At 34.7% G+C, this 12,145-nt stretch overlaps 1 protein-coding gene across 1 annotated transcript; it reads right to left on the bottom strand.

Moving 5' to 3' along the window:
* Nucleotides 1–1,620: 1,620 nt before the first annotated feature.
* On the bottom strand, nucleotides 1,621–12,117 carry LOC116113848 (thylakoid membrane protein slr0575). The gene is made up of 9 exons (XM_031400009.1): nucleotides 11,754–12,117; nucleotides 10,942–10,988; nucleotides 10,765–10,867; nucleotides 10,060–10,146; nucleotides 8,715–8,798; nucleotides 2,927–2,980; nucleotides 2,137–2,217; nucleotides 1,934–1,979; nucleotides 1,621–1,824 (listed from the first exon to the last, which is right to left on the bottom strand). Exons 1-9 carry the CDS (start codon nucleotides 12,018–12,020, stop codon nucleotides 1,751–1,753), a joined length of 843 nt encoding a protein of 280 aa, XP_031255869.1. The 5' UTR covers nucleotides 12,021–12,117; the 3' UTR covers nucleotides 1,621–1,750.
* Nucleotides 12,118–12,145: the final 28 nt, after the last annotated feature.

Consider the following 12,145-nt stretch of genomic DNA (forward strand, 5'->3'; position numbering starts at 1 on the left):
GTTTTCCACCTAAATGATCACACATTTTTTTACTCAAACTTTTAAATTAATGTTTTATTATCTAAATTTATATTAAATAAAAAGCAAATTTATCCAGACTGTTAAAACTTTTAAAGAGGAGAAATCTATGAGTCTTTTGATTATAGAAGGTTGAATTTTGATAATTAGGATTGATCAGAATTTGACTTAGAAGTGACAGTTGTGCAAACCCTAATCGCTCGATTACCAAAAATTGATAGGTCGACGAGAGTAGGGTTTGATGAGTGATGATTGAAAAAGAGAATGATAGTAGTATAAGGTCGATGTCAGAATCGAAAACAACGAAATATAAATTTAAATATTAAAGTGGTATTTTAAAATTTATGAGTGGAAAAGTGTCATTAAGTTATTATTTGGGTGAGAAAAAGCAGTTTACTCCTTTTTTTCTTTTTTTTTTTTTTCTCTTGACAACATATAGGAAGGAATTTTTGTATATATCATTATTTATAAAGTGTTCTTAGCATAAGGTGTTTGTTAAACTTCATCCATAACTTGAAAAAAACCCCATACGGAATTATCAAAAATAATATAATTCCTGATAATGGTAGATATACTTAAAATTAATCGATCACATATGGTATATAATATTAACATATTTATAAATTACCATAAAACAAACAATTACTGGCACAATGTTATATTTTGGAGTTCCATAAATTGCCTAGGCCAAGGATCAGGAGTTCAGTTGTCCCCATGCTTGCAAAAAACTCTTGACTAATTTTCAAAATAAATACTCCAAGCATTTTCTACAGTCTAATGACAAGTTTATGCTGACTTTGATACTGTTAAAATACCTTTCTTATTAAAATATTTCTGTTTTTGATTCTTAATGTTTAATTAAACTATATAAAATTATGTATAAACGTTAAAAAACCTAACAGTTCTTTCCACAAAATGATTTTAATAGTCCAAGTAATTAAAGGGTCTTTAAACAGATCTGATCTATCATATCTATATAATTCAGAAGCCCACACCCTTGCTATTGATCGCCAGGTAGATTTCATGTAGGATGCTATATAGGATTTTGGGAGCTCTATAATTATTGTAAGTGTCTATAATTAATGTGCTAAGATATGATTGGTTGATGGTTAATGAAGGTAATTCAAAGTTAAATCTGTTCACATTTTACTAACCATTCACCTTCAAATTGAAAGTTAAATCTGTTCACATTCTAGAAAATATAAACCCATAATATTACCTATGAAAAAAATATATTTAACAATTTTTATGGCTGAATATAATTGGTTTCCATCATTACCATAAGGTTGTTTACAAACTGTTTCAAAAATATCCAATGAACATACCCACGTAACACGCGGGTTTTCTATCTAGTTGTTTATATTCTTAAGCATTTTCTATAAGAACATTTCAAATCCATCCGGACTTAAAACTCTGGTATGGTTGTCACCAGTTATACCTAGTCCACTTAACTAAAACTCATCTGAAACTACTTTAGTTGAGCTCTTATGCCTAAGATAGTAAGATTGAAACATATTCCTCAGTGTTCATATCAATCTTCAGCTCGATCACCTTTCCAGCTGTCTCTATTTATCTTTTGTGTGATTTAATCAAAATTTAATGTTGATACTAAAACGTCTTTCAAATTGAATCTAAATATATATATACATATACAAAATTTTTAGACGAGCATATGTGAAGTAATGAATGGAAGCTGATACAGGTACTAGGATTAGATGAAACAACATACACTTCAGGCAGGTGATGCATTGGGACTGGTGTTGGAAATTAGTCGAACTTCATAAAGGTTATCCTCTGAACCCTTCCCTGTATTAAAATGTTTGTCAGCACGATCCAGAAATATGTGGTTTTCAGCGATTCACATAATTTTTCATGTTGTAAGGTTTTAACATTTGTATTTGAATCTAAAACTCACCAACTTCAGCTGCGATCCCAGGCCCAAAGAATGAAGCAAATTTTGCCTAATTGCATGATTAAACATAATCAAATTAGTATGCAGTTAAATTATTCACTGTTGCAAGGGTCTAGAAAAAGTAAATATAAGGTGCGAAAAATCTTCAGAGAAATATCACATCAAATAATTGAAGACAACTTCCGCAAGTTTGTACTATGTTTTACCTGTCGTTGCTCAAAATCTGACAACTGCAGAGCCTTTGCCTCAAACACCAAGACTAGAGAGTATTTACCGTCTTCTGTGACCTAAGACATGATAACAAAACAAGAAAACAGTAAATGGGGGAGTAACCTTGATATGAGTTTTAGAGAGAAAGGCCTTTGTTCAAATGACTTCAAGTGAGTCGAGCATGTTTATTGAACAGACAATTGTACAAGTATCAGAGAACATGCAAAAGTTGGAGGTGCAAGCATTTTACGCTTCATGAGTCATGACTACTCTTTAATAGACAATGCCTAATTGAATTCAGCAAGGTCTGTCCAAAGAGTAAGATGGAATTGTCCAAAAATGAATCATAGAGATCAAGGCATCTGTTTAAATGAAACCAGCATGTTAGTTGTACAGAGACTAGCACTAGTCATAGACTCAGTGACAGCAAAATATCTCAAGAAATATTCTACATTTGAGGACCTCAAGCAATCTGTGGTGCATGATTGCTTTAAAATACAAAAAAAAACTAAATGACCCCAAGCAAATACATCAGTCATTACTTTCTCTTGCATGCATTATGATATAAGAAGATATTGTACCAGAAAAACTATCCCTAAAACAAAACAAAAATGCATATAATGATTTTTATTTTTATGTTTTTTTTTAGAAGAAACATATCAATATCATTGGTGAAAAGAAAATAACTATGATCACAAAGTATTCAGCAACTTAATAAGCTTATTGTAAGATGTGGCAATCACCACATTCTCTGGTTGAAAATAAATCCGAGTTAAATTAACATACTTCTTCGCGAATCATCTGTAGAATAGGTGCACTCCTTCGTGGAATTCCTCCACCCTAAAATAACATAAAAGTAAAAACCTGATGTTAGAGCACAAAATCACTATTCAAATGGCCAGAGAATGGAATTTTCACCAGAATGTACCATGAAGATAATATGTTAATTAAGTATTAAAAGGCTCATTCTTCACATCATTGGGCATGAGGTTACTTTACAGCACAAACAAAATAGTTGTGTCAATGGACAAAAACATAGTGGTTGGTACATCATTCTGCGAGTTCATCAAAACTTTAAATTGAGGTGCAATCCTTTCTCTTTACCTTATCAGATACATGTAACAGTCAATTCAAATGCCAACGGAATCTGTTCCGTAAAAAAACTTAGATCACCTAATTCATTGACAATAATCTTCAATAAGAATAGTGATAGAAGTTATGTGTATAGAGTTAGGGGTATATGTGTAAATGCAAGGTAGTGAAAATATATAAAGGGTGTAATATTATTTTTATTCGATTATTGAATAAACTACAATAGAATATTTTATCACACGGTATTGGAGCACCGGTCTTAGGGTTTTATTCTGGTGGCCAATGGCACTGTTCACACAACGCTGTTCATGTGATACTGTTCACGATTGTTATTTTTTTCGGCGACTAAGTCTGTCGCGTCTCCTATTTTCCGGTCATGGTTTCCGGTTGGTGATCTGTTTTTATTATTCTGCAGTTTCCAGTTATTGTTTTCTTTTCTTTTCTTTTTTTAAATGTTTATTTGATGACTATTCTAGTTGTGGTGTTGGATTTGAGTCATGAATTTGTTGTGAATTGGTGATTTGGGTTAGTTGGATATCGGTGATTAGAGGTGATCTTGTCTGTGAGCTTAGTAGAGAATCATTGTTGATTTGATTAAGCTATGATAGTGGAAGGTAAACAGGTGGTGACTGAAATTTCAGTCCACTCATCTACAAAGATTACTAATAGGAAGTTACTAAGAAAGCAGAATTATGCTCAATGGAGACGAACTATTAGGAGATATGTTTCTAGCATTGACATAAAGGATCATTTGACTGAGGATCCACCTACATATTCACTTCCACAAACAGAGAGTGATAAACAACCAGAGGGTAGTGATAAGAAATTAGAGAGTGTTAGGAGAATTCGAAAGAAATGGCTTATGGAGGATGATAAATTGTTTAATTAGATCCAGAATACTCTGGATTCCACAGTGGATGATGTTACTAATAATTGAGATATAGTTAAAGAGTTATGGGAGTATCTAGAGTTTCTGTATGCTAGTTAACAGGACTTATCTCATGTTCATGAGTTGTTATTGCAGATTTATCGAGCAAATATGCAAGAGAAGACATTACTTGAATACTATACAAAGGTGAAGCAAGCCTTTCAGGAAAAACGAGCTTTATTCCTTGTGACTGCAGATGTTGTGCAAATGAAAGAACAAGAAGAGCAAGTAGTGGTGCAGTGTTTTCTGGCTGGGTTGAGACTAGAATATGAGATAGTTCGGACACAACTCCTTACCAGTGAGAAACTTCCTTTTCTAACGGAGGTTTATGCTCGTCTTCTTCGGGTTAGTAAAAGGGAAGATAGAGGAGCATCTAAAGACAGGGAGACTCTTCAGAATGTTGCTCCAGATCATGCGGCTCTTGCTAGCATGAAGTCTAATAGTAGTAAAGGCAACAAATGTGCTAGTCAGGATATCGGGGCTACTCATGGCAATGGTAATAGTCCTCGTACTTGCTTCCATTGTGGTGCTGAAGGTCATGTCAAAAGGAATTGTTGAAAGTTACATGGAAAACCTCTAACTATGCCGAGTAATAAAAAATATGCTCATGTTGCCGCTCAAGATGGTATTTTACCTACTCCTTCACAGGTTACTATATCTGCAGATGAGTATGCTCGCCTCACTCAGCTTGCTAGCCCCCAATCATCCATTCCATCAACTGCTGCTACATTAACTCAACTAGGTAATCCGACAGCTTGTGTATCTACTTCTAGTTGTAACTGGGTCATTGATTCTGGTGTTATGCACCATATGATAGATGATATAGGTATTCTCTCCTCATTTACACCTTCTTCTGATTTGTCTTTTGTTACGTTGGCTAATGGATCAACTGTACCGATTATGGGTTGTGTTACTGCTAATCCCACCAAATCTATGTCTCTCTCCTTTGTTCTGTGTCTTCCTCACTTTCCCTTTAATCTTTTATCTGTTAGTCAAATCACTACTGCGTTTAATTGTGGTGTTTATTTTTTCCCTACTCATTGTATCTTTCAGGATCTTGGGATGAAGCAGATTATTGGTAGGGATCGTGTCTTAGGTGGCTTGTATGTGCTTGATGACATCTCTAATCCAGTGCCGCCACATGTTGCATGTACCAGTGATTTGTCCTCCTCTCTCTTCCATGGTCGTTTACCTCTTCCAATCCTGAAGAAGTTATGTCCTAGTTTACAGTCAATGTCATAGCTTAATTGTGAAGCACGTCAATTTGGGAAACACCATCGAGTGTTTTTTAGTCCTAGAAAAAATAAACGAGTTATTGCTTCTTTTGATGTTATACATTCTGACATTTGGGGTCCTTGTCCCGTTTTATCTAAATCTGGTTATAAATATTTTGTTACTTTTGTAGATGATTTTTCACGTGTTACATGGCTATATTTTATGAAAAATCGTTCTTAATTATTTTCTATATTTTGTGCATTTTATGTTGAGATACAAAACCAATTTGTTTCATCTATCAAAATTTGCAAAGTGATAATGCCAAAGAATATTTTTCTGTTTCTCTCTCTTCTTTTTTGTCTACCAGGGGTATTATTCATCAGTCGTCTTGTGTGTATACGCCTCAGCAAAATGGAGTTGTTGAATGAAAAAATCGTCATTTGTTAAAGGTCGCTCATACACTTCTCTTTCATATGAAAGTCTCTAAAGAGTTTTGGGCAGATGTTTTTTCTACTGCTTGTTACTTAATTAATCTTATGTCTTCATCTATTCTGTCTGGCCAAATACCTTACTCCATTCTTTTTCCTTCTCAACCTTTGTTCCCCCTCGCTCCTAAAATCTTTAGGTGTACTTGCTTTGTTCAAGACGTTTGCCCTCATCTTTCCAAATTAGACCCTAGATCCCTCAAGTGTATATTCTTGGGTTACCCACAATATCAAAAGGGTTATCATTGTTTTTCTCCTACTTTAGGTAAGTATATTGTCTCGGCTAATGTTTAATTCTTCGAAACTACTTATGTTGATGATTCCTTTCAATCTTCTTCTCTAGTCACTAATGATTTGCTTATTTATACCATTACTCACTATAGTTCTCCACCCCTGTCTTGTCCTCCTGTCACTTAGATATACTCTCGCCGCCCTTCACCACAACAAGTGGCACCGACACTAGCACCAGTATTGACATCTGAGACACTTGAGACATTGCCCTTACTGCCTGCCTCGCCCCCAGATCCAACTCCTCCTCCTTTTGACCTAGATCTTCTCATTACTCTACGTAAAGGTAAGCGCTCTTGTACTTATCCTATTTCCTCTTTTGTTTCTTATAACTCATTGTCTCTATCTTCCAAGTTGTTTGTTGCCTTTTTAGATTCTGTGTCTGTTCCCCGTTCAGTGTTTGAAGCAGTTGCTCATGATGGTTGGCGAAGGGCTATGGAAGAAAAGATGTTGGGTCTTGAGCACAATAGTACATGTGATCTCGTTGATTTACCTAGTGACAAAAAGGTCATCAGATGTAAGTGGGTTTTCACAGTGAAGGTTAATCCTGATGGGCCTATAGCCCGGTTGAAAGCTCGGTTGGTTGCTAAGGGTTATGCTCAGACATATAGTATTGATTATTCAGAGACATTTTCTCCTATTGCTAAGATGACCTCTGTTTGGTCATTTATTTCTCTTGCAGTTTCCTATGATTGCCCCTTCACCAACTTGATGTCAAGAATGTCTTTCTTCATGGTGATCTTCTTGAGGAGGTTTACACGGTGCAACCACGAGGGTTTGTTGCTCAGGGGGAGTCTGGAAAGGTATGCAAATTGAGGAAATCTTTATATGGCTTGAAACAATCTCCACGTGCTCAGTTTGGGAGATTTAGTGATGTAGTGACTGAATTTGGTTTGCATAGAAGTGCTTATGATCATTCTATAATCTATAGGCAATCTAGTTCTAGTATTCTCCTCCTTGTTGTTTATGTTGATGAGATTATAAGCACTGGTAGTGATAGTGTTGGTATTCATAGTTTGAAAATCTTTTTGGCTTACAAATTTCACACGAAAGACTTAGGCTCTTTAAAGTATTTTCTGAGAGTTGAGGTTTCTCGAAGTAGTTGTCTCAATGCAAGTATGTGCTAGATTTATTGACTGAAAGAGGTCTAATTAGAGCCAAGCCTTGTGATACTCCTATGGTTCCTAACATAAAATTGAATGTTGAGGATGGAGAGGTATTTGATGATCCAGAGCGATACAGACGAATAGTTGGAAAGTTGAATTATCTTACAGTAACTCGTCCAAATATTGCTTTCTCAGCAAGTGTGGTAAGTCAGTTTATGTCATCTCCTAGGACACCTCATTGGGATGCGGTTCTTCATATTTTAAAATATCTCAAGAGGGTTCCTAGACGTGGGATCGTTTATAGTAATCATGGCCATAGTAAAACAGAAGGATTTTTAGATGCAGATTGGGCAAGATCTTTTATAGACAGGCGTTCTGTGACTGGATTTTGTGTTTTTGTTGGAGGGAATCTTATTTCTTAGAAAAGTAAGAAACAACTTGTTGTAGCTAGATCAAGTGCAGAATTTGAGTACCGAGCTATGGCACAAGTAACTTGTGAGCTTGTATGGACAAAATATCTCCTTATAGAAGTTGGAATTGGTGATCCAGGGATTATGGAATTGTGGTGTGATAACCAAGCTGCCATACATATAGCCAACAATCCAGTTTTTCACGAGTAGACAAAGCATATAAAAGTCGATTGTCATTTTGTACGAGAGAAACTTGAACATAAATTAATTTCCACTAAGCATGTTAAAACAGGGGAACAGCTAGTTGATTTCTTTACTAAATCTCCGGTTGGAAAAATGGTAACATATATTTGTAATAAGCTGGGCATGATAAATATATATGCTTCAGGTTGAGGGGAAGTGATAGAAGTTATGTGTATAGAGTTAGGGGTATATGTGTAAATATAAGGTAATAAAAATATATATAGGGCGTAATATTATATTATTTGATTATTGAATAAACTACAATAGAATATTTTATCACAAATAGTACTAATCATCCCAAAACATATTCAAACATCACATCCGAAATGATGTGTTACCATATGTTGCATTGACATGTAAATAAATTAATGATGTGTTAAATGACATGGCAATGCCACATATGGTGACACATTATTTGGAATGTGATTTTTGGGATACGTTTTGGGATGAGTAGTATTACTCTCTCAATAATTTCAATTCAATTCTCTCCATATTTCAAATTTTGTTCAAATTTAAAACTTGATCCTCTCGAATACAGGATTCAACGAAGGATGGTTTGATGGTTATTTCGCTTATTTCTTTCAGGAATGGGAATTAGCAGTATAAACTAGATTATGGAACTTGAAGCACACAGGAAGAGACAGTAGCCTCGATAGTTGACTACTGAGTCAACGAGTGTCACTGAATATAAAAGTTTCGTATTTTAATTTTTAATTTTTTTGTGTGTGTAAATAGATTAGTTTTCTATGCAAAATGTATAATCCGGAAAACAAACATCAAGGAGCATAAGTAGAGTTAAACAAATACCAATCCATACTGGAATATCCTTTTCAATGCCTCCTCAAGATGCTGCTCGTCCCCATAACGGAATCTTATAACATCATTCCTGACCTAATCAAAGCTATCAAAAAATTAATTCAATTCACACATAATAACTATAATGAAGTAAATTTGAGGATAATGAGAATCTCAAATTACATTCAAACGATCAGAACATGCAGCTTGCCCAATCTAGTGATAGTACATAGAAGTAAGCACATGATCAGGCATGTTTTTAAGAGAGAGAATGGACAGTGGGACATGCCAGTTAAACATCACAGGCACAAAGGTCATGGAGAATCAAGTCATCCAACTAATACAGAGGGTTTTGCCGGAAGATCATAATGAATGTTTGAGATTGGAATGATTATTAGCACAAAACATCTTGATGGTTTCACATTACCAGATACAAATGCCAAGAAGGTCATGAGAGAATACAATGTGAAAATATGAAGGTTGTTTCTTTATATAGTCTTCTATCCTTTCTAAATCATAATTACACATTGAGACTATTCTGATAAGAATATTCAATCCACAAACTGTATCTTAAAATATGCAGGTCTCAAATTTCCTCCAGCCACTCCTCCCTACTTTCCTCTCAATTTGAGCATCATGAAGGAATACTATGAACAAAAAAGAGAGCAGCCTTTGACACACGGAAGGACACAGTTGAACATTAATGTCTGTGCAGGCAATGTACATTACAGAGCTCAAATAACGTGACAAAAACAACTAATGCCCTTGCAGCTTAGTTTTGCGTTTGAAAATGCTTTTTGGCAAATTTATGTCAGGCATATAGAACTGTGAAATTGTGTTTCTAATTAGATCCTTATCTTTAGTATTGCTTTTCTAAAGACCAACAGAAAAAATGAGGTATATCAACCAGGTGAAATAACCTTTAGTCAGCCCTAAAAACCTGATCAAACTTAACCGTACGTGTTTGTGAAGTCAAAATATCTTTCAAAATTAAGAATAAAGGCACTGAATTCCATCACATCAATTACAGCTCTCCAAATTTTCCAGGACAGGAAACTGAGACATATGGGGTTGTACTTACCAGATAAATAAAATTCTGACTTAATTTCTTTATCATCTAATTTAAGTGCTAAAGGAGATAATCATGACAAACAAGCATAATAAATAAGATTTCTAAAGGATATAAATATCAACCTATACAAGAGAAGGACTAGATCTTGTTGAGCTGGTAAATAGAACTAGAAAAAGTCCACTGATGGGAATAATATAGCCTCATAGTCAATTAATAAAAAATTACAAGAACACAAGGGGTATTTGCTGAAATAATTCATAAAGTAAGCGAGATTGATAAAATTACCTGCTTAAGGATAGGAGTGGCACATGTTTCCCTTAACGTTTGGGCGTCTGAATAAGTTAAGCACGGCACTGGCTTGAGTTCCGCATACTGCATAACATTCAAAAGAGCTATTCTTTGATAAAAGAATTAAAATATAACACTTAGTGATGTAGTCTTTCATTAAATTAGATATAATTTTTAAAACTTAGAAAGAAATGCAGCAGAGACAAGCTAAGTTTCGACCAGATGAAAGGAAGCATAGATCAATTTATGAAAGAAAAAATAATAGCATACGCGACATGGGTCATACTGGTCCAATTGTATTCAGTTAACTATGTTTTAAAAAATTTCAGATCCCAAACCGATTCAGGAATGTTTTATACAACCTTCATGACAAATCAGAAATCTGGTAGAGCCTCCAAACATTGATTGGAATCATTGCCTAGAATTGAAATATAAAAACTCAATTGAGCAATATTAAACATTGAACAAAAAACTAGATACAACCAATCTTATACACGCATGGATTAATTATTAAGAGCAAAGTCTACAAAAAAATACCAAGACAGGAAATGTTACTAACTGGAACAGAACACCCTCACTGATAAACATTATGACATATATGATATTATGATGCAAGAACACTGGCATACTCTAACTTCATATGCGACTCAAGGAACTATGAGTAATGATAGGGTGTGTGAAGAAATGCCTAGAAAATTTTACCTTAAGAGCCATCCCGATAATCGCAAGGGGGAATCCATATGTCAACATTATTGCTGACCATTCAGATCCAGGGAGGATATTGAAGTATGCTCCAAAACCATACCTGTAGATCACACACTAATCATATCCACATAGAATTTAGAGTAAACAGTATTCCCAAGAGGATAAGACACTTACGACAGGAGAGAAACTCCAAGACCTAGTCCAACAACACCAAATGAAACCTGCAAAGTGCTACATTAGCCCAGAAATTTTGAGAAACAACAGATAATTCAGTGTAATAAGCTCTCAATAGTCCGAAGAGAATTTGGTTTGTAGTTTGGAAATAGTTTTCATGAGGCAAAATGTCATTTGACTCACAAAGATACAGACACAATATCCATCTAAAACCTCCGCTGAATTATGAAAATTATCACAACACTTAAAGTTTTAATAATTTATGACAAACCTCTGGGGCAAAAAGACCTATCTATATCAAACTGCCCAAATGTTAAAGGATGTAAATGAAACTAATCCTTTTAAAAACTTACAATATAATTAGTATAAACCAGATAATATCTTATGTAAAAAAGCAAACAACAACTTTCCATAATATTTTGAGTTTCAACTAATCTTTTAGGATTATATTCAAAAGCTTCCGGTTGAAAGTAAGTTTACAAAAGATTTTCTGTATTTCCGTTTTCCAGAACAGAGAATTATTGGTTCTGTATGTAGAAGAGCCCTATATTTTGCAAAAAATTACTAACAAATTACAGTAACAACTGCTAAAATCCTATGAAGCTCATTCTCTAATATCGGTTTTCTGTATTGATAAACATGATATCTATCATTCAAGTTTTCTATTCTATGTTACCAATCAAGTCGTCGAATTCAGTATTACAAGTTTTAGATTGAAATAACAGCTCATTCATGTCTTATCATAATTTTCAAGTTCTATATTTATAAAAAAAAAAAATAGAGTTAACACTTTACACACATAGAAGGCGTACCTTAGCGAGAGAGAATTCATCATCGGTGACAATTGCTTTATCGGCAGAGGCAGGAGCTGAGGAAGGTTGAGTTGAATCGGCAGCTCTGGAGATGAAAGTGAGCTTAATACGGTGTCGTTTATCGGTGAGAAGAGGAGGTGGAGAAGGAGGATGTATAGAGAGGAAGCAACGGTGATGATTGGCGAGACCGAAGCGGTGATCTTGATGATGATGATGAGAATATAAAGTAGTTGCTGCTCTTGTTAACGAAAGTGCTTTTGTCGACATTGCTTCTCTCTTTGTTTCTCTGTACAGTGATGATGATGAGCTTCAGCTCTCTCAATATCTTTGAAGAAGACGAATGAGAGGCTACAGTTTTACCAGTTCGCATCTCTCAACCGCCAAATCTCAGA

The sequence above is a fragment of the Pistacia vera genome, unplaced genomic scaffold (assembly GCF_008641045.1).
Source record: "Pistacia vera cultivar Batoury unplaced genomic scaffold, PisVer_v2 Contig691, whole genome shotgun sequence".
NCBI classification, from domain to species: Eukaryota; Viridiplantae; Streptophyta; class Magnoliopsida; order Sapindales; family Anacardiaceae; genus Pistacia; species Pistacia vera.

Excerpts from the sequence above, each read along its gene's own strand:
- LOC116113848 (XM_031400009.1), bottom strand. The coding sequence starts at position 12,020 with ATGTCGACAAAAGCACTTTCGTTAACAAGAGCAGCAACTACTTTATAT. Across the intron at positions 2,218-2,926 it reads TACAGATGATTCGCGAAGAA|GTCACAGAAGACGGTAAATA; the intron begins GTATGTTAATTT and ends ATCATGTCTTAG. Across the intron at positions 1,980-2,136 it reads CAGATTTTGAGCAACGACAG|GCAAAATTTGCTTCATTCTT; the intron begins GTAAAACATAGT and ends TCATGCAATTAG.